The sequence below is a fragment of the Felis catus genome, chromosome A1 (genome assembly GCF_018350175.1).
Source record: "Felis catus isolate Fca126 chromosome A1, F.catus_Fca126_mat1.0, whole genome shotgun sequence".
NCBI lineage: Eukaryota > Metazoa > Chordata > Mammalia > Carnivora > Felidae > Felis > Felis catus.
The window spans coordinates 146263247-146288373 of record NC_058368.1 but is presented as its reverse complement, the minus strand read 5'-3'; the positions used below and the strand labels follow the sequence as shown (position 1 = coordinate 146288373).

The following is a 25127-nucleotide window of genomic DNA, read 5'->3' as shown; positions in this document are numbered from 1 at the left end:
ATCCTAGTGTCGGGGTCGCGCGGCTCAGGAGGAGGTGCCCTGACAGGCCCAACCGAACGCTGGGAGGGAACGAGAAGGGCAAGTGGGGTGGGCACGCCTCTTCCGCCCTGCGCCCGGAAGGGTGATGTGGCTGGGGCTTCGCCGGCCTCACTATGGTAAGAATTGGGGCTGTGGGGTCGCAGCTGAGCTTTGTGAAGGGGTAGTGGGCGCGAGCTAAGGCCGGAGGGTTGGACGGCGGCCCTGGGTGTGCGGGCCAGGGAGTTCAGTCACTAGCTTGATTCTGCCGGGCTCGGAAGATGCACAGGCCCGGGAACCATGTGGCCCCTGCAAGCCCAACAGGGAGAACCGGGGCCGACCGCCCAAGAAAGACCCCACCACGGCCGCCGGTCCCAGCCTCTCCCGCAGAGTCCACTTTCCTGACTTGGTTCAAAGGAATTCGCTGGTCTGGCTTAACCCAGTCATTTAAATGTACTCTTTGTGGTCAATGACTCTAGGAGACATGGAGCTTCTCAACTTCGCGCTTGTTATTTTGCGTCCTCTAATGCCCCACGGGCCTGGCCCACACCTTAATTTGTGTCTGTTGGGTTAGTGACCTTTCAGGCCCCTTTTACTCCATTCTTTCAGTCTTAACGATACTCTTTTACAAACAGTAGATTTTAAATGATTGGCGATCTCTGCAGAAGCAGTTTTTCGCAGGAATGTACTTGAGGTAGTGCCTGGCCTGGGATCTTCCTTCCCCACACCTTTTTAAAGTTTTATGTATTATTTTGTGTTATTACAGATTCCTTTGATAGTTTGGGCCACTTAGGAAAGCTTAAAACGAGTCATGAAAGTTTGCAAAAGAAATGCTTACATCTCCAGGCAGAGAAAAAGAGTTAAAGCCAGCATGGCGGGAGGAAAGATGTAGTAGTATTAGTAATAGTGAAATCTCTCAAGCTATATCTGAAGCCATTTTACTTTTGTTATACTAAATGCCAGCAGCTTCTACACCAGGACCTCATGGTGCACTTAATTAAATCCACAGGCCAAATGTTGCATTTATGAGCATACTTCTGGGGAAAGGATGCATGTCTTTGATTATAGTATCAAAAGAAACCATGACTCAAAAAAAGCTATTGTGGGGTGAAAGTTGCTGAGCTTATGTTCCAGAAGTTCCTGCAGAAACCCATACAATACTAAACCCTTAGACATTTAATCGAAAATTCGTTAATTGTTTCTTGCTTTACTCCAACTACTTTGATTATAGATGGGGCATAAATCACGGGGTCTTGCCTGGAGAACATTACCACTTACAGAGGAGATGGCAGTTTATTGGGAGGTTATTCATTCCTGAGCCAAGAATTTACTCCAGCTTCTTTCCCTCTGTACCACACAATCGGATGAATACACTTGCTCATTTTTTTTTAAATTTTTTAAAAATTACTTATTTATTTTGAGAGCATGAGAGAGGATCCCAAGCAGGCTCTGTGCTGTTGGCGCAGAGCTGGACGCAGGGCTTGAACTCACAAACCCTGCGATCATAACCTAAGCCGAAATCGAGATTCAGAGTCTTAACCGGCTGAGCCACCCAGGTGGCCCTACACTTGCTCTTAAAGATTGCCATTAGTGAACTGTTGCTGAACTTAGAAAATCTTCCTTTTTTCAATTTAAAAATGGTAGAGTCTGTTACTCTTTTAAGTACTCTCTACCCCCAATTCGAGGTAGACCCAGAGAGCAAGTCACATGCTCTACCTACTGAATCAGCCAAGTGGCCCTAGAGACAGTTACTCTTAATTCTTGCATAGCTTCATAGATGTTAAGGTTGAATTATTTTACTCTTAGTACAAGTCAAAGATCTATTATTTTCATCATCTTAGTGTCTCATGATCTAGCTAATAGCAAGACAGATAATGTGTTTAAGATCATCAGTATTTAAACTGTCTAGCTATACTTGTTTTTTCAAAAGTAACAAGAATAGCTCTCATTAGCACTTGCTGTATGCCAGACTGTGTTCAAAACATCAACTTATAAGCACTGTCTTATTTCAAGCCTATAATGTCTGAGTAGATGTTTACAGGTGAAGGAAGTCAAACACAAGGAGACTGACCTGCTTGGGATTGTACACTTAGTAGAGCCAGGACTCAAATTTATTTTAATATCCAGATGCCAGAAATCTTCATGCTGTTGGTAAGAAAAACAACATAATGGAAGATAAAGTATGTCTTAGTGATTTGTTGCTCAAGTATGCCAATCTTACATGGATGGATAATAGAAACAACTGCCAGGTGGTTAGTATTTCTTTCCTGCTCTGTTCCTCTGAGCTTAGAATGTCAGCATTTTTGAGAAAGCAAGTACCCTGTAGTTCAAAGAGCTATACAATGAAGTTCCTTTTTGAATTTGCACCTCAACTTGTGTATTTGTGAGGTAACTCAGTGATCATGACTTAAATTTGAATTACTGTATTCTAATGAATCCATTTTTAAAATGCAATTTCACAGCCATAAAAGGTTTATCAGCCATAATTATTTACAACTACTAGAACACAATCTGATAACTATATCACTTATGAATGAATACTTTTAAGAACTTCAGAATGCCTTGTTCTCCCTAGCTCTTAACATCCTTCAAGATGTATCTCAAGTTTCATCTTTTCATAAGAAACCTTCCCTTCTTCTGTTTTCTCCTGGATCTCATTTGGGGTCTATAGTACTTTATATTATCTCCAGTATCCCTCCAGCGTAGCAGAAAACAGCAATACCTTGTGACCTTTATTTCTTTTTAGCTAGAGTTTCTGAAGTAGATAACCAGGTCTTTTGATATCTACATCACAATGGCAGTTAGCTAGTCCTCAAATGATTGCAAGTCTGAGGACACAAAGTCTTGCCCGGTGTCTTAAAGGAGTTCACAGTCCACTGGGGGAGATTATTAAATAAGCAAATTCAATGTGTTGTCGGAGATGATAAAGAGAAATAACGTGTAGTGGAAAGGACTTTGAGAAATTCAATGCCCAACCAATTCAGTCCAAATCTGGGCATTGACAGTCTTTAAAAGCTCCAAGTGATTCTTATGAACAGCCAAGCTTCATGCCACATTTCCGATTTCATGGTCAGAACACTTTTCTTCATAACAGGAGTTGCACTTTGTCCTTTGGAATACTTTTGTCTTATGAAATTATCAACAACATGTGAAGTATTTTTTGCTTTATTTTTTTTAAGCCTACTGCTCACCATAGTTATGTATGCTTTCTCCTATTAACACCTTTGATCCCCTTGTTGCTTTATATTTAGATCTGTGGCGTTCATAAAATCGCTCGGAAACTAAGCAATACAAACACAGTAAATGCATTATAGATACCATGACAGTGAGATGAAACTAAGTGCAAATGACCATCTGTGTTGCCAATGGAGAACAGAATTGAGGTGCTTTTCTCTGGACTGTAGCTTTCCTCATAGCCATGAAAGTTCTTAATTTTAAGTGGAAAGTGGAAGTAGGAAAGGTCTCTCTCTACCATTTGAAAGAGGACCAGTAAGATCAAATGGCTATTTACTCTAGCTCCTCATTTTACAATTGAAATTAAACTGCTATGTAGAGGTAATGGATTTATCCAAGAACAAATTTATATACTTGGATAATTTCCTAAATAATCCAAATGTTTAGTAGGCACTCATGTTGAGAGACCGTTATTTAACATTAAAACATTAAGCAATCCTGGTTTCTTGGTTTCATCTGAAACCAAGATAATCTGTGTATTTGGTACAATTTCAGTGCTGTCTTACAGTCAGCAACAAAGATTGATCTTAGGTGCTAACAACACCAAAAGAAAATGTTAATATTTCTGTGTGTTAATGAATATTAGTAATCACCTGTGGTCACCTGTGTGGGGCAAGTGTTTGCACATTTACATACAGGCTTCATTTATTCCTGCATTTCCATGTTTTCTATTCTAAGAGCAAATAGTGTTACGTATAAATTTACAAGTAGAAACTAGTTAGAAAATGCTGGCCTGACCTAGAATTGTAAATGATAAAATGCTGACCCACTTTTGCAGTGCTATATAATTTTTATCACAATTAGGTCAAATATCATTTCTGGGGTCTCCTTCCACCTCTGGAGAAGGATAAATCACTACTTTTGTGTAAAAGCAGTAAGTATTAAAACTATTAAAATTATTATTATTTGGACTTGTAAAAGTTTAAGTCTTTGGTATTCAGTTCTTGTTTTAAAGTGAATTTCAGTAAAACTGGAAAAATTAATATGTCAGTCACTTACCACATAAGAGGCAATCAACATTTGAAGCCCCCAGACAGTGTTATAAGGAAGGCCCTTAATCAATAAATTGGTTAAACAATTTGTTTTGATAATGATAAAAATAAATAAGCTACAAGGAGCTCAAGTGATCCAGGACTAATGAAAATACTGTAGGCTTAGGCAGTCTTTTCTGCAGATTAAGTACAGTTAGCAACCAGTCATTGAGGACACCAAAGAACTGTTCAGCCTATTAATATGTATATTTCTGCTGCTTTTCTCATTGCTTCTTTGTGCCTTTCTACTGCTGGGATCTTTTCTCCTATTTTTCCCTCTATTCCTAATGTTTTGGGTGGTTTCTTAGACTATTTTTATATATACATCTAAAAGCAAAACCTTACACTGAACTCTTCCCTTTATATACAAACCTAATGAAGACAGTTTTAATATTCAGGAATGACTAAAAATAAGAAATTGTATCTTCATAGATAAAATGATAAAAATTGAATCTGAAATAAATATTCCTAACTTTTCAAATTGACTTGAGAGTAGGGAGTTTTTAAAAGATGTGTTAACATCACAAGTAATTTTTTGTTTCAGCACTAAGCCTTGCATCAAACCTTCTGCATCAATTCACTGATAAATTTTTTTCGTTAGTGGTGGCCAGATGAAAGTCTGGATTATTTTCATTATTTCAGATTGCTTAACAAATTGTGATATACTTCAGAATGGTTACACAAAGTGACTTGTTGAGTTTATTTCCTTCACATTTGTATAATTTGATTTAGTACAATAGCACTAATTATTTGAAGCATATCAGAAGGTCTGATCAGCTGTGAGTAGTAGATAGGGCTACTATCTACTACTGTGGAGGGATAATAAAAGGCGCCTTCGGAGAAAAATATTTTAGGATCTCCACCGTATCATTTTGAAGAATAAACACAACTCTCAGACTAATGGTCAAAAGGCAAGGCTGCTGTGATCCACAACCCCAAGTATTACTGTCCTGGTTGTATTTGAGGTTATGCTCCAGAGAGTGTCATAGGTAGCCCTGAGTTGAGGGAATGTTATTGGATGCCTCTTAATAAAAAATATTTGTTAGGTATGATAGACAAAATGCCCTCCACCACTTCAAAAACACAAAACAAAACAAAAAAACAAACCCTGTAAATATGGTATCTTATTAAGCAAAAGAGAACTGGCATATGGGATTAAGCTAAACATTCTCGAATGGGAAGATTATCTGGAATTATGGGGACAGAGAGAAATTTAATCATAAGATTTCCTTTAAGAAGTAAGTAGTAGGGTGGCTCAGTCGGTTGAGCGTCCCAATTCTTGACCTTGGCTCAGATCATGATCTCACAGTTTGTGAGATTGAGCCCCGCATCTGTGCTGACAGCTCAGAGCCTGGACCGTGCTTTGGATTCTGTGTCTCTTTCTGCCCCTCCCCTGCTCATGCTCTGTCTCTCAAAAATAAAATAAATGTTAAAAAAAAAAAAAAAAAAAGCAGTCAGGTCATAGTCACAAAAGAAGTATCAAGGTCCCTGTGATGAGTCACTAGCCAAGAATTGCAGAAAGCCTCTAGAAACTGGAGAAGGCCAGAAAACATTTTTTTTTCCTAGAGCCTCCAAAAGGAATGATTTATAACTCCTTAGTTGCAATGTGAATTATTTGATGTTTAATAGCTGAATTTGTTAAACTGGGTAGCATACCATTGTATAACTCCCTGGTGTTGTCTGACTGAAAATTATGTAAATAAGCCTTAGACTTGAGAATTATCTGAGGTTCTAGAATTTTCTGCCAGCCAGCTAGCGTACTCCGTCATCCAGGCAGAGTCAGAAGAACACTCATTGTCCCATATGCAAGTACTGTGAAGCTGGCTTCTTGGTAGGACTTTCTTTGAATTCCAGTTGGTGACCAAACAAAGTTTAGATACGGAGAGGGAATTAACCTTGGGCCTTGATTTTACCCTACAGCCTGGGCCCTTAACATAAACGTAAGGGTATTGCTTCTTCCATTTGCATTTTCCAAAATACCATTGACAAGTAAATATAAATGCAGAGCAGTGCGTGGCAGTTTCTCTGGAATAGTTAACAAAATACTCAACAGTCTAATCTACGCTTTTTTTAATAGCATACATTGTTGATTTGGCATTTAAATATGCTCCTGAATTTGTTAAAATTGTTATTTTGCAGTTTTTAAGTTGCTGTTCATTCAGCATATTTCAGTGAATTCTGTGCACTATTCTGTTTAATAGGAACAAGGGGTTGATAAGGACCTCAATAAAATAGAGGACACCATTACAGTTTGATGGGTGCTATCATATATATATACACCTGCACAATTATCTCAACCTCTGCTTGGTGTAGCAAGTGGGGACAGGGAAGACTTCACAGAGGGGACTCAAGTTGAAACCAGAAGTTTGAGTCAGTTCACCATGCAGGCAAAAATAGTCTGCAAAAACACAGAGCACCTTGAAAAAGATGTCATGAACTGAACAAAACAGTAAATTAACTTTATTTCCCTTATCACCTTTTTAAAAATCTTTTCTATTTTGTAATCTTAGCTTCTTCCTTTTTAATAACATTTTTATAACTTTATAACATTTTTATTTATTTTTTTTTTTAACGTTTATTTATTTTTGAGACAGAGAGAGAGCACGAATAGGGGAGGGTCAGAGAGAGAGGGAGACACAGAATCTGAAACAGGCTCCAGGCTCTGAGCTGTCAGCACAGAGCCCGACGCGGGGCTCGAACTCACAGACTGTGAGATCGTGACCTGAGCCAAAGTTGGATGCTTAACCGACTGAGCCACCCAGGCGCCCCAACTTTATAACATTTTAATAACATTTTAATTTTATAACATTTTAAACAAATCCTAATTATTTTGCTACAAGAACAGGAACATCTGTTTCCTTTAAACCTTAGACTAAAATTTTGTGTCGGCAGACAACAGATGCTAAGCTTTAAAAGGAATGCTTAGGTACAGTAAGCAGTGGTAGGCTAATGTCTGGATGTTTGAAACATTCTTTTTTGGTCAGTCTGAGTACATGTAAAAGACTATATACCACCTAAGATTATTTGTTTAAATCTTAGGGTCTATAAACCCTAGAAACAAAGTTGTCTGTATCTTATATTGCACACTTGTAACTGGTTTTTATTTATAAATTGTTTCACACACAAATGTATACATACACATTCCAATTCTTTAATAACAGGCATGTCTCTCTAAGTGCCCCTTAAATTCTTTTACTATATAAAAATTCAAACATACAAAGGTAGGAAGAAGAGTATAATGAAGCCTCATCTACTCAGCATTTCATCATCAACCACACTCCTCCCATCACACAAAATGGATTATTTAGAAACCAGTCCCAGACATCCTATCATTTAAGCATTTTTTTTAACTAGACATTTAGGGAAGGAAAAAATACACATTGCAAAATTGGGAGATTTAGATACTCCATTAGGAATGCGATAAACCTATGTGGCAAACTGATTTCCCAGCCAGTTTACTGCATAGGTCCTTTGCTTAATACAGTAAGTCTGCTCATTATTCCCTGAACATGCAAGTTCTCGATTCTATGGGGATGTTTTCCATGCTCTTGTCTCTTCTGGAGCCTGCTCTCTATTTGCCAATCCAGTTGTGCCCTTTCATGATTTGACTTCAGTCCTTGCTTTCTTCTTGAAGCTTTTCCTGACTTTTCTTTATGAAAACAGCATTTTTTTTTTGTCCTCATGGCTTAGTAACTAACCACTTACATAGGCTACAAGGAGTTGCTGTTTACTTGTTAAAAATACATGACCTGTTCTAACTTGATTGTAAATGCTGTATGCCTCAGTTGTCTCATGTATAAAATAAAGGTATTAGTAACACCTACCTCAAATATACCAGGATAAACAAGATAATCCAAAAGAAGCTCTCAGTGAATATCAGTTATCATTAGCTGTAAACTCCTGAAGGGAAGGAATCCTGCTGTGTCTTTTTTAATCCTGTGTCTAGCCTCGTGCCTCAGACCCCATAGATACTAAATACATGTTTAGTTACTTTGGCTGGAAAGAAATCTGTGCTTTATATTTCATGAGGTTGTTATCAAATACTATATCAATAAATTCATAGTACATGTTCAAAATACGGTCTTTAAAAGACAAGCATTGTGAAATACTGTGTTTTGTATATAAAATTTGTCTTTAGAGTTCATTTATTGATTTAAGTTATAAAATTTGTATCACTTGTTTTCACAGATGTAAAATTAAAATCCAGTTCAGAAAAAACCAAGCCATATTAAACTTTACCTTTGTGTATCCATTAAGAAATGATTTGCAAGCAAAACAACTATTAATAATGCAAGTCATTTTTTATCTTTTTCAGACTATAAATATAACACTTAGGAAATCAGAGAAATCCAGAAAAGTTGAGAATTGGGTTAAAAACCTTCCAGAGATAATCACTGCATTCTCCCCTCTTGCTTGTATAAGGTTTACATAGCTAAAGATACACTGATTATGGAATTTTGTGTACTGTTTTCCCCACTGTCATTGTACATAAGCATTTTTTGTCCTTAATATTGGAAAATAACATGTAATTATCTTAATGTTTTAAATAGTTTGTACATATTTGCCATAAAAACACATAAGAGGTTAAAAAATATTGATATCTTCTGACATGTCTAGTTCTTCTTTTAGGATTCTTCAGGCTATTCTTGCTTTATTTTTCCATATGAACTTCAAAGTCAGTTGTCTATTTTGAAAATAACTGGTTGGTGTTGAGTACACTGTAAACTTACAGATTAGCTTTATGATGTTACCTTCCAGTGTAAGAACCTCATATACCACTCCATTCTAATTTTATGTTTTTCGGTATGTTTAAAGGTTTTGTCAATTTTGTTCTTTAATGCCAGTACTGCATTTTTTGTTAAGCTTATTCCTGGATATTTCAGCTTTTTGTTCTAGTTGCTGTTACAAATAGAGACTTTTTTCCATTATGTCTTTCAACCAGTTGGTAATACAGTCATGAAGCTACTGATTTAAATATTTAAGTTGTGTACCCAGCCACACCGAATTCCCTTATTGTCTGTAATTGTTTTTCACTAAATTCTTTTGGGCTTTTCAGGTAGCACTTAACATTTACAAGTAACAATTTTGCCTTTCTCAACAAATTTTTATAACTCCTATTCTTTAACTTCTGACACTATGGGAGGTGCCTCTGGGTTTACTAATTAAGCGTATTACTAGCTGCTGTGTAAGATTGATGTATTTTATCTACCTGTGTAAAATGGAAACAATTTTTCTTTATTATTTATATAGTGGTATTCTTGCACCTTCAAAAATTTGTTTTATTTATTCAGCCATTACTTCTTGGTCTGCTCTGTGGTAGGTGCCTTGTCAGGTAGGTGCTGGAGTTCAGACTCTGATAAGGCAATGTCCACTTTCAGGGATGAGTATTATAAAATGTGTAACAGTTTGTGTGGGAACAGAAAGGAGAGTTTTTTATGAAATAGGAGAGGGGAGGCAGATGGGTCCAAAGAAACTTCCCGGAAAAGATGATGTTTGAGCTGAATTTTGAGTAGACTAAGCCCGCCTCCATTTTAATTTGACTGAAAAACTGTGATTTCCAATCATTCCTGTGTTAAATTATTTCAATAACTTTTAAGGAACCAACAGTGAAAGAGCAAGTGGTTTTCTTTCACCAAAACCTAATAGCCTAGTATTAGTCAATGCATGGAACATGATTGCCTAAATTTAAAGCATTCTTACTCTAAAAGAATTTAAGAATTGAAAGAAACGTGAGCCAACATTTAGTCTGTATCCCCACTGCCCACCAAGGTTTACAGATGTGAAAGACAGCCTTAGGTCAGTGATTCAACTGAAGTCCTATGGCCAGCTACAGGCAGAGCATGGAGACTCTCTGTCCTGCCTCATAGTCTGGGTTCCTAGAACATCTGTATTAATTATATAATGATTGAGTTTTGGTGAGTTCCTTGGATTCATGACATTTTTGGTAATGTTTTCAAATTCTTGAATTTAGAATTTTTGTTGCATCTTCTGCATTCCTTAGCCCAAAGAATGGAGAGGAAAGTACACTCTCTGAATACCTTATGATTTGGGGTTTTAAGTATTCTCAGACATGTCATTCTGTTTGCCTTTTTTGAAGAACAAAACTATGATTCTTAATATGGAATTTTCTGACAGTTTTTACCTATGCAGTTTTTCTTGTGATATTAATTTTTCTTTTTCTCTTTTTTAGTCTGCCATTTTCAATTTTCAGAGTCTGTTGACTGTAATCTTGCTGCTTATATGTACCTGTGCTTATATCCGATCTTTGGCACCCAGCCTCCTGGACAGAAATAAAACTGGGTATGTTACTAATGATATCTAATCACCCATATTAGTTCTTATAGACATTGAGGGTAAATTACCATAAAAGTCATTAAATAATTTAATGCCTATATATAAATTATTTTTATAATAACTTTTTACATTATTTTCTCCTCTGTTTTTCAAAATCTGAAAACTTTGGGGATGGCTGCGTGGCCCAGTGGGTTAAGTGTCCAACTCTTGGTTCCAGCTCAGGTCATGATCCCATGGCTCATAGGTTCGAGCCTCATGCCAGGCCCCACACTGACAGTACAGGACCTACTTGAGATTCCCTTTCCCTTTCTCTCTGCCTCTCCCCTGCTCAAGTTTTCCCCTCTCTCTCTCTCAAAATAAATGAATAAATAAACTTTAACAAAATGTATTTTTTAAAAACGGAAAACTTTCTATTCATAGAATCTTACTAAATAAAAAGATAAATACCAGAAGTAACCTGAAATGTGTTCAACTGAAAAAAAAAAGTGTATTTAAAAAAAGATGGGAGTTGTGTTTTTTTCTGGGATTAGAAATACAGTTTAGTACTTTCAAAGACAGTATTTCGCCTTACTTTTTATAGAATAATTGGTAAAGTTGGTATTAAAAACAAAGTTATATTTTTGAAGCATTTAACAGTTTGCAAGCACTGTGTCCATAAAAATAATAATGTAGACATTCCCTCTCCAGTGTAAGACTGCTCTAATCATAGGAGCTCCCTGTCAGTATCATAAAGCAAACATCTTTAGAGAAATTTATGTAGCTAACTTAACACAGTAATAAAAATTAAGTCTTGGGCATGTCACATCTGTTTTATTATATGTTCATACCCTGAAAAAAATCTGAGCTTAATATGATACACAGAATTAAAATTTTTAAGTGCCATATTCACAATACAGAAATATGGGGCAATTGGATGGCTCAGTCAGTTAAGCGTCCAACTCTTGATTTTGGCTCAGGTCATGATCTCACAGTTACTGAGATGGAGTCTAGTTTGGGCTCATGCTCACAGCACGGAGCCTGTTTGGGATTTTCTCTGTCCCTCTGTCTCTGCTTGTCCCCCATACATGCACACGGGTGCATACACTCTCTTTCTCCCTCTCAAAATAAGTAAGCTTTAAAAAAAGAAAAAAACATAATACAGAAATACATGTTGAATTAAACCAAAAGGAAGAGTATATTAAAAAACAGAGACCATGTGGTGGGAGCTGTATACATTTTATTTGCCTTGCATATTTATTAATTTATGTGAATACTTTTCTTAAGCGTTTTTTTTTTTTTTTTAACTTTATTTTGAGAGAGAGAGGGAGAGCACATGAGCATGTGAGCAGGGGAGAGGCAGAGAAACGGGAGAGAGGGGAGAGAGGGAACGAATCCCAAGTAGGTTCCATGCTGCGAGCACAGAGCCCAACATGGGACTCAAACTCCTTTCTTGATAAAAGCCTATATCTGTTTAATCCTTTTAAGAAATAAAAGCTGAAAGAATACTTCACATTGGAATAATTGTCTCCAAACCTGTATCAGGCCAGATTAGGATCCTGCAAAGTCAAATTTTGCTTTTCCACTAATAAAAATCTACAAGAGGCAAGGTGGTAGATACTCAACTGTGAAAGTAATAATTTCTGCTTCTCTTTCCTTTACTTCCATTTTATCATTGAGGTCATAATTAGCATTTATCCAAACATTCCATTATCTAAATTACTTGGTTTTTGTTAACATTTCTTTCTTTTTATTTACATGTGTAAAGGAATAAGTAGAAGCTCTAATCAGTTGTGAATATTGAAAATCTCGTGATCCTGTTCCAATAAACTGATAATCTATTGCTAGGTAAAACAGCAATACTGAGGTTATTTGTCCATCAGTCTTTATGACAATCCCCCTCTTCCTTCATAGACATTGATTTCTCTTCACTCCACCTTTTTTTCCTCTGAAGTCCTCTTGCACTAAGTCTTTATTCATTTTAATCCTTTGTCCATTTGTTGAAATTATATAGTACTATGTCAGTTTGTTGAAGTTGTATAATCTTACGTGTTGCTTAGTTGTGCATGAAGCCTTTCCTCCCCTGACGATTAACTTAAAGCATATGTTAGAAACCAGTAAACATTCTCATTGATCTGTTCCTTGGTATTGGAATATAATACATAACACCTACCTAATAACATATTTATTTATTTCATTAAAAAATAATCACAGGGCACCTGCGTGGCTCAGTTGGTTGAAAATCCAACTCTTAATTTCGGCTCACATCATGTTCCTAGGATCTTGGGATCCTGCCTTATGTCGGGCTCCTGTGGAGCCTGCTTAAGATCCTCCCTTTTCCTTTCTTTCCCCTGTTAATGTGCACACTCTCTCTCTAAAAATAAAATAATAATCATAGTATTTCATTAAAAAATAGTCACAATACTTAGCTTTCCAATACAGTTATGGAGAAAGTAGATGGCATGTGGAAATGTCTGCTCCTCATTCCTTTGGGAGCAGGAAGACATCCATTACATGCTACATTGAAAAAGGAGTTCTCAGGGCTGCCAGCCTTACAGTAGAGGCTGAGTAGTAGTATATTTCTCCTACATAGAAGACCAAAGAAATGGCATGCTTCTGTTTGTACTGTAAAGCATATACTGGTCCATTCAGCTCTTTAAAGGCTTTTTTTTTTTTAAACTTTGTTTCTGTTTCTATAAATGTTAGGCCCCATTTTATTTTGACTTGTATATAAGAAATAGTTTCTCCAGGAGAAATTTTTACAGGCCATTGTCCTTTTGTTACAATATGCGTTTTTATGAGATTCATAATAAACTGCCCTTTCATTACAGTGAGTATTCCATGTTTAAGTAACGATGTATAGAGACCAGTTGGATAAAGCAGGTTCTTGATGACTTCACTGTTGAAAATAACAACTTAATTTTTTACTGCTTCAAATAATACAGAACTAAAAAGCAGCAATAAAAGATTGCTACTTTTCTCATTGCCTATTATCATAGACCTGATTAGTTCTATCAGCAGATATATTTACTGGCTTACAGCCATAGAAACCAAGCAGCATAATTGTATTGGTTTTTACTAACTAATAAAGTTTCTGTGTTAAATAGCATTTATTTATTAATTAATAAATAGCATATTACAGAAATATGTCTAGGTAGGGAAATACATGGGAAAGGCCAAAGTGATACTGATAAATCTCTAAGTTGCCCGAGTTAGGAAACTTTTCATGTATCTAGCTTTTAATATACCGTGTTATCACAATTTCCTAATGATGCTTTGAGTTATTTCTAGGTTAGCAAGCCTGAAATCACCCTGATTGTGATCATATGATTTTAGATTATGTTCTTTGGGACTATAAGCTTCTCATGCAGGAGCTTCAGGTATCCTGCCTCTGAATCCTTCAGCCAGAGTAGCTTTAAATCCACAGTGCATGTTCCACTCAGTAGATTTTTACAGTCAAAGAACCATGGCATTGCATGTCACTAACCAGTTGCCTTCCATTTTTTGGTGAAATGTAAGACAATTTTAAGTGATATCTGAAGTTACTGTCACATGTGCCTTTAACCTGTCTTACTGAACACAGAACATGTTAGTCATTACTCTGAAGAGTTTCTGTGTAATAACTCATTTAATCCTTATAACAATCCTATGAGGGTGAGTGTTATTAAAGAGAAAATAACTTGTTCAGAGTTAATGCAACAATTAAGTAGAATTAAACTTAAGCACAATCTGACCCTTATATTATCCTACATTATTTCCAAGAATATGTTTGATTTTTGTCCTTTTATTCCTATAGGAAAGTTGCTTCACCTGTCAGAATATCCATCCTTCAAAATAAACATGTTTGCCCATTTCGTATCATCTGAACTAAGAGACATTTTGCTTTGAGGTCAGGAAGTTACACTTCAGAGGAGGAATACATATAGAACTTACTTGAAGCAGTATTTTCTTTCAGTCTTAACCACTCAGATACAATAATTCATCAGCCAGCCATCTCTTTTGGCAAAAAGTATATCAATTTACCTGAAATTTAAGTATTTTGATATTGTTACACCTGTCCTAACCCACTGCAATAAGTACTGCTAATCTGTCTTGACTTTTAGCAATGTATAATACCATTTGTAATTCTGTTCTTTCGTCAAAACAACAAAATAGTTGCCTACAGTGTTTTATATCTTTTAGCTACCTCTATTCATTGAATGATTCAGTTGCTTTTCTTTTAAAGGCAGTACTTTTTATACATGCCAAAGAAGTGAAATACACATAATTTGTATTCAACTCACAGTATATTCATTCATAGAATTGAAATGAACATTTTCATTGTAATTCTTATTTCCAGAATGTATGTATTTTAATTGCCATATTTAACTCATATAGTGTTCCCAAACTAGGATTTTGTACTAATACTGAAAACATAGCTACAAAAAAAAAAAAAAAAAAAAGAAAAAAGAAAACATAGCTACATATTTTTATATTCTCTCTTACTGAATGACATAGCTATGCAAATGCTATCATTGGAGTTCATGGCTATAAAGTATTTAAATATAGAACTACATTCTGTAAAAAGTAATTTCTTTAGTGTGAGAGTTTTATTTTTAAATGTCAAAATCCTACCAAACCAACCAAATGTTCGTTTACCATTTTTTCAAAATTAATGTTTATGCAAATTGGCATATGTATTTTCTACTTTTAAAAGTAAAGCAACTGAAGTTGACTGAATTAATTCTACAAAAAAACCCTGTGCAAATTTTTGCCAGTCATATTAATTTACTGTGTGTTTAACCTAGGATACTGCGTATATCCCAGTTTATGACAATTTACGTACACTAACAGTTGATAAGTTCATGTGGCCTCCTTTCCTACAAAGATGGTGGCTCAATATCAAATAAATTTCAGTTTTTGAAGCAAAGTATCAAAAGAGAAAATGCCAGTGTATAATGAATTCTCTATATGATACTGAGAGAATGATTTACTTTTCCCACTAAACAATAGCTACTCTTTCCTTTTTTTACTCTATGCAGATTGTTGGGTATATTTTGGAAGTGCGCCAGAATTGGTAAGTGTCCTTCTATAACTTCCACATCATCAGCTGTAAGTTTATAGAGTTCTACCAAACTTTTTCTTGTGGTAAAACTGGACATGGTGGATACCTCATAATACTTCATACACAGGGAAATGGAAAATACAAGAAAAAATCTTAATTCAGATATCAAATACTATGCTTTGCTGTTGTTGAGGGGATGTCAGAGAAACATTTATAGTTTTATGCACACATGCATATAGTGTACAATATGCTGCTCTGTATAATTTGTACTGTTTTGGTCACTAAGGATGAATTTCCCATCTAATGAAAGGCTTGCTAACCAACTGTCTAAACATAATCATTTTACTGCCTTATGCTAAGTCCTAGAATGTTGTTTTTAGAAAGCAATAACTGTTTCACCTGTCAAATTCATGTGATCATAGCTGAGTTGTTCTGATTAAAGTTAAATGTGATTATCTTCTAACTTTTCATAATAAAATTTGTGGTGTTTTTGTGTTTATGTTTAGATAGTAATATACCCTTGTTTCATCCCTGTGTGTATATGACATTTAGCACAGTGCCTAGCTCATAGTAGACTCTCAAATGATTGGCAAGTGAATGAATTAAAATGTATTTTACTGATACAGTTTACCAGTATTCCTGAATAATAGAGTATACCCTTTTTCACATCGCTGGTTCCAAAACACTTCAGAGCATTTGTACTTGTTCCACTTGGACTGAAAATGAATATTTCTTCTCCACCTTGGAATTATTTACATGACCCCCTCAAAAAAAAAAGGTTGATTTTAATATTTTCCCAATATTTAATTTGTATATCACTACTTTTTTCTTTTATAAAGTTATGAGACTTCAAAGACAAATTTTCCTACATTTGACATTTACTCTAGTTAGCCAACCTGACAACAGCCTGAATTACCCCAACGAGTCACTTTGAATAGAGAAAAATTAGGAGTCATGTCCCTTAGATAATGTGTGTTCTATTTAGAGTATTAGGTTTTATTTTGGATTCACTTCTCAGAAATGTGGAAAATTTAAAAGATGGTTCATAACAGGAAACAAAATTGATTAAAGATTGCAAAACTACAAACTAAGTTCTTATAATCTCTAGACATTTTTCTAAAGAATACCTGAGAATGGGTGTAATATATCTGAAGATATTATAGGTATAACCTAGTCTCAACTAAGGACTAAAAATTAATTATGAGAGTTTCTAATTCTTTAGCATCTTCTAAGATTCATATGTTGTTAGCCACTGAAATAAATAAATATGAGAGAGCAAGTTTTCTTCCCTTGAGCTTTTAGTGATAGGCAAGAACCATTAACAGGAGAACCTGTAAGCATCCTACTAAATTATATAGAAATCCTTTTAAAATCTGCTATGATGAGATTATAAGATTCCTTAGCTAGATTTCTTGTCAGAAAATGACAGTAGTGTATAGAGGCACCTAAAACTACTTCCTTCAAGGCCCTCATTCTAATGTATTGACTACTGAAGCAGGCGTCTTTTTGAGAATTCACTGTGCTTTTAACATGTTAAACTGTCCTCAGTGTTCTTTGTCATACTTTATTATCTCTTAGGGTGATAGACATGAGAATTCTTCTTTTATAGGAAGAAAATTGACTTCAGAGAGGTAAAGCACAGATAAAGCCTAGCTAAGTAGTCATCAGGACATTTAAACCCACCCCCCCCCAAGACATTTTTGATTGTCATAACTAGATGGGGGAGGAACGTATACTGAGTATAGGTCATTGATATTGCTACATATCCTACAATGCACTGAGCAGCCCCTCGTAGAGAATTAGCCCAAAATGTCAGTAGTACCAGAGTTGAGAGGGCCCAACCTAGATTTGCAGAGATTTGTGGTGCAGCCTTACCTGACATCTAGTGCTACTCAACAGCACAAAGCCTGAAATACCAGTCGAAATCTTAATCACTTGAAAAATAACAAAGGGAGAGATAAAGAGAAGAGCACCCTTGATGGCTAATGCTGATTGATAGAGAGTAGCAAGTGTAAATATATGCAAATTAATGTAGTTTCAAAGCCAAGTTACCCAGAAAAAGAAACAATATTGTCAAGGACAGAGTCGAGAGAAACCCTCAAGGAAACTGCGTACAGAGAACATAATGGACGAACAAAACTGTCCTAATAGAGTTATAGTCTCTGTGTCAAAGTAATACTGAAAGTTCATTGGTAAAAATAAAAAGTCTGCAGTGAGGGGGCAGAGCTTTCACCTCAATAGGATGAAGTTGCTAAGTCACAAATAAAAGTTCCTTAAGGTATTAAATTAAGTATCAAGGTATTTTAAATCCATTTTATATAATAAATTAGAGAAGTCTGTACAGCTTCATTCAGTAGCCAGCCCAGGTGACACTTTTCACAATGGTTACTTCGAAGTATAACTGAAAATATAAGGCGTTTAGTTTGTAGCTTTCGTAATGATTGCCTTCAGTATCATCCATTGTTATTGTCTGATTATAAACTGCCTTTTCTTTTTGCTTGGTCAGTTATTGTCTTTATTGTTTCTCTTAACAGTATGAATGCCATAGGTTAAATGGTTCAGTTAAACTATACATTCTTGCCACTTATGCGTAAGCATTAGCTTTTCATTTTGGCAAAATGGCTCAGAAAATGTTAATGCTGGTATACTCCTCTCTTATCTTGACACAGAATATATCCACCAAGAAAGGATGCAGTTTTAATGGGAAAAGGCCCAAGCCAAATCATCTTATCATGTTACACATCACGTTACGGCAACTGTTTCACATTCACTTAGACAGACCTAAGACCAGACGAGAAGTAACATTCTTACACAAGTTCAACCAAAGATGTTTAGCTCTACCACATGGCAATCTCTTTTAAGAAAATTAAAAACAGGAAAATGAAACCCATATGTAAATTATAGCATTCTGAGTTGGAAGATGAGGAAGAGAAGAACTTCCTCAAAAATTAATCTCCAGCAGATGGAAAATTCAGGGCAATTTAATTTCTTCTTTTAGGTGTTTAATAAGACTATATTAGACAATGAGATTATCTAGCCCTAACTAGAGTGACTGGCTTGCTTATGAAATCCACTTGAAAACTATGTCTGAATAGTTTGGTTTTGTTTGATAATTTGGGTGTTGCCTCAAAAGAATTAACATTGTTTAAAAATGATGTCCCAAGTTATTTTTTAGTTTTAAAAGATTTTTTTTTTTTTCCAATTGAGATAGTGGCATTGTGAAAATGCTGTTGTCTCACTTTTTAGAATTTCCTTTAGCTCGAAAGCAGTCCCCTAAATGTCTCTGGATAGAAAAACACCAAATGTTTCTTTTATTTGTATGTGTGTAATATCTTCTATGAACACTGTCATTGAGCAGACACAAAGATATAAAGTTAGTAACAATATGACTGTGAGCTCTTTGAGGAAGCTCTGAAAATGAAAATGATCTTGAGGATTTTAGTTGATGAGAATGGTCAAGATTGGCATTTGCCAGAGGTAGTTAACTTACCAAATGAAATGGTTTGTCACCGAAGGAACTTAGTTACTGGGAGGGAGCTGATTTTAAACACCATAGAAAAGCACAAGTGAGGGGAGCATACACAATCTCTACTACAGGACACCAGGTATATGCCATGATTATTTCTAGAAATAGCATGGCACTCCCTCTTCCTTCTTCCTTTCTTTCACACCCTCAGAGCAGCAGAAATGTCTGGGGCTTTGTGGAACTGTACAGCCATTCAATTAATGAACAAACAGGAAAAGAACAAGATGACGTTGGGATAACTCAATCACAGAATCTCTAATCTGTTTGCAAGACAGTTTCACAAGCCACCTCCATTCTGCTTCATGGGAGGGAAGTTCTCCAAATACAAACACTTTTTAAACACATGTGAGAATTGACTCCTATAAAAGTGGTTGTTTTAAGTTCTACATTCCTAACCCAAGAGCTACACTATAAATCATTTCATATGAAATCCAGGTCAGAAATAGTTTTTTCTAAAATGTTTCTTTATGAAGCATTTTATACCCTTTCTTTTTAAAGTTTTTATTTAAATTCCAGTTGACATACAGTGTAATAGTAGTTTCAGGTATAACAGTATGATGATTCAGCACTTCCATATGCCACCCAATGCTCATCACAGGTGCCCTCCTTAATCTCCATCACCTATTTCACCCATTCCCTGCTCACTTCCCCTCAATCATCAGTTCTCTGTCGATAAGTCTTTCTTGGTTTGTATTTTATGTCTGCTTTCTTACATGAAGTTTTATTGATCACTCTCGTATTTAAATTGCGACCAATCAAGAAAAAAATATATAGCTGAAAATTGTATGTCAAATTTCTTTTCATAGGTAGAAATTTCCTTTTTTAAAGGAAAAAAGCGATTTTTTTGGCCTTAATTGAGTTGTTTGAGATAGTTTCTCTTGAATCTCTGTCCTACATTCTGTGTTGTATTTTTTCAATATCTGGGTTTATGCAGTGGCATAGGAATGGTGCATTAAGGGTTTTCTAAACACATGAAAAGGAGGTGGTCTTAGAAATAAATCCGTGTAATTTAGCTCATTCTGTGTTGTACTGCTTTTATGTTGTATCTAGTTCTTGTTTTGGCCATCCCCCCAAATGTGTGGGCCTTCTAGGCAAGAACTTTATCTTGATTCTTCTATATCCCTCTCCCATAATAAGTAATAACCTTATCATATCCATGTTAACCACTCAGTGAATCAACATGAATATCTCCCTTTTCTCTAACAGGTGAACGGAAGAGTCCTTACGTTGCAGTATGCTGTATAGTGATGGCTTTCAGCATTCTCTTCATACAGTAGCTCGGAAAAATATCAGAATTTAATTGCCATCGGATTACAGTATGAAAAAATGACTTATCTATAGAAAATAATGGAAAGAATGGTTAACCCTTTTATCTCTGAACATTGAATGAGATAAATTTCCAGCTGCTGTTATCTATTTTTGTTATTGGACCAATGTTCTATGTAAATAGGATGTAACCATTTAATACGCAGAGTTTAATATGTCTGTAACAATCAGCCTCTGTACTCTCACTACAACATTACATTCTGCAAATGTTATTCTGTTATGTCGGATACCAGTTTTTAGTGAGGTATCTCTTAAGACATAGAATAGAAAACAAAATTGGTAAATTACTCCACTTCCTTTCACTGTGATTTGGAAATGATTAATCTTTATAGAATGAGACATTTTTCTGGGCTAGCTTTTTTACTGGGGGAAAAAAAGTTCAATTTGTGTTGGTAAGGATTGCATTCATATTTAATAATGCTTGCTTTTCCTGTGGCCACACCAGACCATTAACAGAGTACATCTAAGCAAACTGTATAGTGTACTACAGGCATTTCAACTATTTAAAACAAGCCTGTGTGGTTCTTAAGGTAAATGAGATGTGACTTAAGAGTAATATTGAGAAAATGTCCATATGTAACATAAAAGTTTAGAATAGATGACTGGTCCAGTAGCCTCTGAAAACTCTAGATAAGTATGGATAAATATCTTACGAATAAATTGACCAGCTGTCATTCTATGAATAAGACTACATTCTTAGAGTGAAAAGAGCAAAATAGAACAATTCAGAATAATAATCCTGTATGTGTCTTTCTTTTTAGTGTCAGGTCTCCAGTTTTAATTGCCCCAAAATGCAAACTGAATTTTTTTGTTTTTAAATACAGCACTTTAAATCTAGTTTACTTTTTGTGTGTCATCTTGAACTGGAATCTGCTGTCTAACTCAGTAGGCGATGGTAAACAGTTTTCAAATCTGCTTGTCTGTATACCTTGGCATAAGTGTCTTTGAGTTTTGATAATAAAGACCTTCAATAACCTGCATCAAAACAAGAGAAACATTTGGAATATGACATAAATTTTGCAGTAGAGCAGTTATTAAAAGGTCATAGGTTCCTTTTTTTTTTTTTTTAAAGGTTTAACTGAAATTCTGTTAGAATTTCAAAGCTAGGGGAACTTAAATATCTTAGCTAAAAATTGCCCATCATAGGTAGTACTAATTAGATATTATCCTTAGATATTAATTCCTTTTCTCTTTTTAAGAAAAGAAAGTTATTTAGAATTATTTGAAAATGAGTCTGCCACTAGCTCTTTCTGCAGAAACAAAGTATGGAATTGAAAGCCATCTTTTTTAAAGACCACTTTAAAGTACTTGAAAAGAATTCTAGGAAACATGTAAGAAAAGCTTGTGATGTATTGCCTGCTTTTTTTGCAAAAGATAAAAGCTGCTGTAGGCTGTCTATATATTTATTTTACAATTTTGGCCTAAGTAACTGGTAAAAAATTGTCTATTTTGCTTTAGACCAGGAATCAGGCTATGGTCATTGTGTGTACTCTGAACTGTCTTTCTCCTGGGCTTTGCACTAGGTCAAGAATTTTCCGGGTGTCCTAAAAATAGGACTCTTATCAGTATATACATGCAGAGCATGTCACCTTTCTGAGGCTGGTTTCTGAGTGGCCATCTGTTGTCCAACTCTGCTGCAAGCTAGACTTTCCAAAAAGCTATGTCAACTGATTTTTTTATGTGCTAACACAAATCCAAATCCAATATGAGTGGTATGAATAAAAGGAAGAATATTCTAGATAATCAGTTCTAAGACATTTCTGAAATTTTGACATTTCGGAGGAGGTAGGTGGAAAGTGGAGGAAGAAATAATTTCTTTGAAAAATGTGTGGTAGCATATAAAACTTGGTGCTGTGTGTATATGCTTAACAGAGTGGGAGGCAGCTCATTTCTGACCCCAGACATTGTGACTCTTTGGGACGTTAGGGACATACAGGATTCTGTAAAGAAAAGCAATTAGCACTTTCCTTAATGTATTTTTTTCAAAGAGTTACCACAATCCTGTTCTCTAGCCCAAAGGGCAATGTAGGTAGTTTTAGGTCCACTTAGTATTCAGATATTCCCATTGTGGTCTTGGTGGGGTGGTCGGATGCAGAAGAGGATTAAGGATCAATTTTGCATCAGGTGGCTGCCTCTGTCACGTGGTCTTACTACGGAGCTGGATGGGATGGTGGGCACCATGTGTTGCAAGGCTTGAATACTCTCCCTAACCTACTTCCTGGCTCTAGAATCTTGATTCCATCTCTCGTGGAAACTGTTCTGTGCTGATACTAAGTTCCTGATTGGCCTCAGTTATGCCCATGTCAGGAGGACTTCGTTCCAAGCAGTCTTAAAAGATGGCCAATTAAAAGGACACTTAGTCAACTGAATTCCCTCTGTGACTTAAAAAAATTTGGATTCAAGTCCAGTGTCTTGTTAATGTCCAACTGTGCCACTCTCCGTGTTCAAATTAAAAAATTAGCCCTTTCACACTGGGGATAATAGCAATACATAATTTGTAACAGGTTCCTTTATCGTGATAATATGCACATTAGTTTTATCTTAGGACAGAGGTCAGAATGAAGTGACTTCTCCAGGTATACAAAGTGAGAAACGAACAGGTCTCTGCCTAGTTTTCTGGGAAAAACCTAGCACTTGTAAATAGAATGTATCACCATTCTTTCAAGAAGCATTTATGGAGTGCATACAGTACATTATCACTGAAGACAGAAAAACCGGTACACAATTTCTGCCTTCTGATAGTTCCTAATGCAGTGGATGGGAGAGATTATTTATACAAAAGTGCAATGTGATAGCATTTATAACAGATAATGCCAGGATTCTAGGAGAAAATAAGGGTGACACCGTAGAGGTAAGAATTTCCTTCCCGAGAAGCAGTGCTTACACTGAATGAAGAGCAGTATGCAAAAGCACCAGTGGTATATTTATGGACTCTAAGTCCCTAGCTTGTTGTGCCACATGAGGCGTATTAAGACATAAGCCTAAAAAGGTGGACAGAGGTTAGATCCTAGGGCGTCTTCTATTTTTTTTCTCACTTCTGTCTGTTACCTACCTCAAAATTAGTTACATGTATTTTCCCTCCTACCTGACAAAAAACCTTCAAAAAAAAAAAGTTCTTCCTTTGGTGTATGTGTAAACAAGGTTAAATACATCCATGCCAGCCTTAATTTGGACCAGGAATACAATACTATACTCTCCAGAGACTCTCCTGCATAGTATATAAAGCCAAGGTAACACTAGTCAGGGCAAATAATTTTAGGAACTCTTAGTGGCTCATACTCCATCGATGCCCAAAGCAGCCGCGATTCTAAGAAGCAGAAGTGGTTTTACCGTCTACATTTCCCAGGTGCACAGAAAAGATTTCTAATAAGCAAGAACTTGTACTCTTTTCGAAGCCTTTGGGGAACTTCCTGGACCATAGGAAGCTGCAAAGAATGGAAGATTCTTAGGGACCACTTTTCACACATATCCGGTAAAGGGTAGATGTTCAAAATATAAGCAACTGAGTAATACCAGCATTGTTTATACAGCCTTGTTAGTCTCCATCAGCAAGTTACTACTAGCTTCATAATAATGTCATTTATACACTGCCTTCCATGATTTCTTTTACTTTACCCTAAAGTAATCCCAAAATAATCTGAAATGCAGCTCCAATATCAGGAAAAAGGGGGGAGGTGGAAATAATATTTCCTGTGATTTTAAGAGAACAGAATCATCCTACTCTGGTTAGTGAATATGTCTGTGGTATGTAATAAAAATCAAAATGAACTCTCAGCCTCCCAATTTTGTCTTACTGTCAGATGGGTGAGAACAGTTTCTTTAGAGGTTAAATGATTGAAATTGGCACCTTCTGAGTGAGATGGGAATAGACAAATGTTTCTGTTCATTTTTCCTGCATTTTAATTAATCGCTGGTCAAGATTCTTTTGGAGAAGTTTTTATGTTTTTTTGCATCTTAAAGCTGTTCTATTGCTGTTTCTCTGAGTGAACTTTCAAGAGCCTAAATTTACTCTCTTTAGATATGAAGTCATTAATTCCCCCCAGATATGGGAGTAATTGGATTCTGAATGAGAGTGACAGATTGTTGACAATTACTTTCAACTTTGTCCTCCACTATGAGCCTTCAGATACCCAAACATTTGGTCCAAAATCTACCTGTGAGCAATGTCCATCAGAGTCAATTATTCAGCCAATTTATACCATTTATTGAGAAATACAAAAAAGCTTATATGTACTATGTGCCTTGCTTTGCGTGGCATGGACTTTCTGTTATCTTCCCAGCACCAAATTCACACAGATAAACTTATTATACCTATAACTAGAAAGGATTTGCTTAACCAAATGAATTGGTGCAACTATATTTTTTAGTTGAACTTTTAACTCAACAAGCATTTAGATAGGAATAGAAAAACAGTATCTTAAGTTAGTTCCAACAATATATATTAACCTCCCTCACTGCTTAATCACAACTACCAGTTGATCTGAGACTTTATAGAGAAAAATCACTAAATTTCTGATTTCTAACTCAGGACAAAACTATTCACAATGGCTTTGAGACCATTGAATTTAACAATGGGAAAGCAAAATCTGTTTTCAATTCAGAGGGTTTGTCTTAATATCCTTAACCATAACAGATTTATTGGGGGGGGAGCATAAATATTGGGAATAAGGGTAAATCACAT

General features: G+C 35.8%; 1 protein-coding gene and 1 non-coding gene across 3 annotated transcripts; both read left to right on the top strand.

Moving 5' to 3' along the window:
* Positions 1 to 13: 13 nt before the first annotated feature.
* On the top strand, positions 14 to 24214 carry TMEM167A (transmembrane protein 167A). 2 transcript variants are annotated; one of them, XM_045033284.1, is made up of 5 exons: positions 170 to 3398; positions 4054 to 4123; positions 10471 to 10580; positions 15572 to 15606; positions 20327 to 24214. In XM_045033284.1, the coding sequence occupies exons 1-5, from the start codon at positions 3319 to 3321 to the stop codon at positions 20395 to 20397; spliced, it is 366 nt and encodes a 121-aa protein (XP_044889219.1). In that variant the 5' UTR covers positions 170 to 3318; the 3' UTR covers positions 20398 to 24214. The 2 variants fall into 2 exon arrangements, with proteins under 2 accessions (XP_003981175.1, XP_044889219.1); XM_003981126.5 differs by lacking the exons at positions 170 to 3398; positions 4054 to 4123 and adding an exon at positions 14 to 155.
* LOC111557042 lies at positions 13009 to 13143 on the top strand. The gene has a single exon (XR_002736790.1). It is a non-coding gene; the product is annotated as a small nucleolar RNA U109 (small nucleolar RNA).
* Positions 24215 to 25127: the final 913 nt, after the last annotated feature.

Bases quoted from the DNA above. Each gene is read 5' to 3' on its own strand.
- TMEM167A (XM_045033284.1), top strand. From the start codon at position 3,319: ATGCATTATAGATACCATGACAGTGAGATGAAACTAAGTGCAAATGAC. The intron at 3,399-4,053 runs GTGCTTTTCTCT...TATCACAATTAG, and splicing joins CAATGGAGAACAGAATTGAG to GTCAAATATCATTTCTGGGG. The intron at 15,607-20,326 runs GTAAGTGTCCTT...TTTCTCTAACAG, and splicing joins TTGGAAGTGCGCCAGAATTG to GTGAACGGAAGAGTCCTTAC.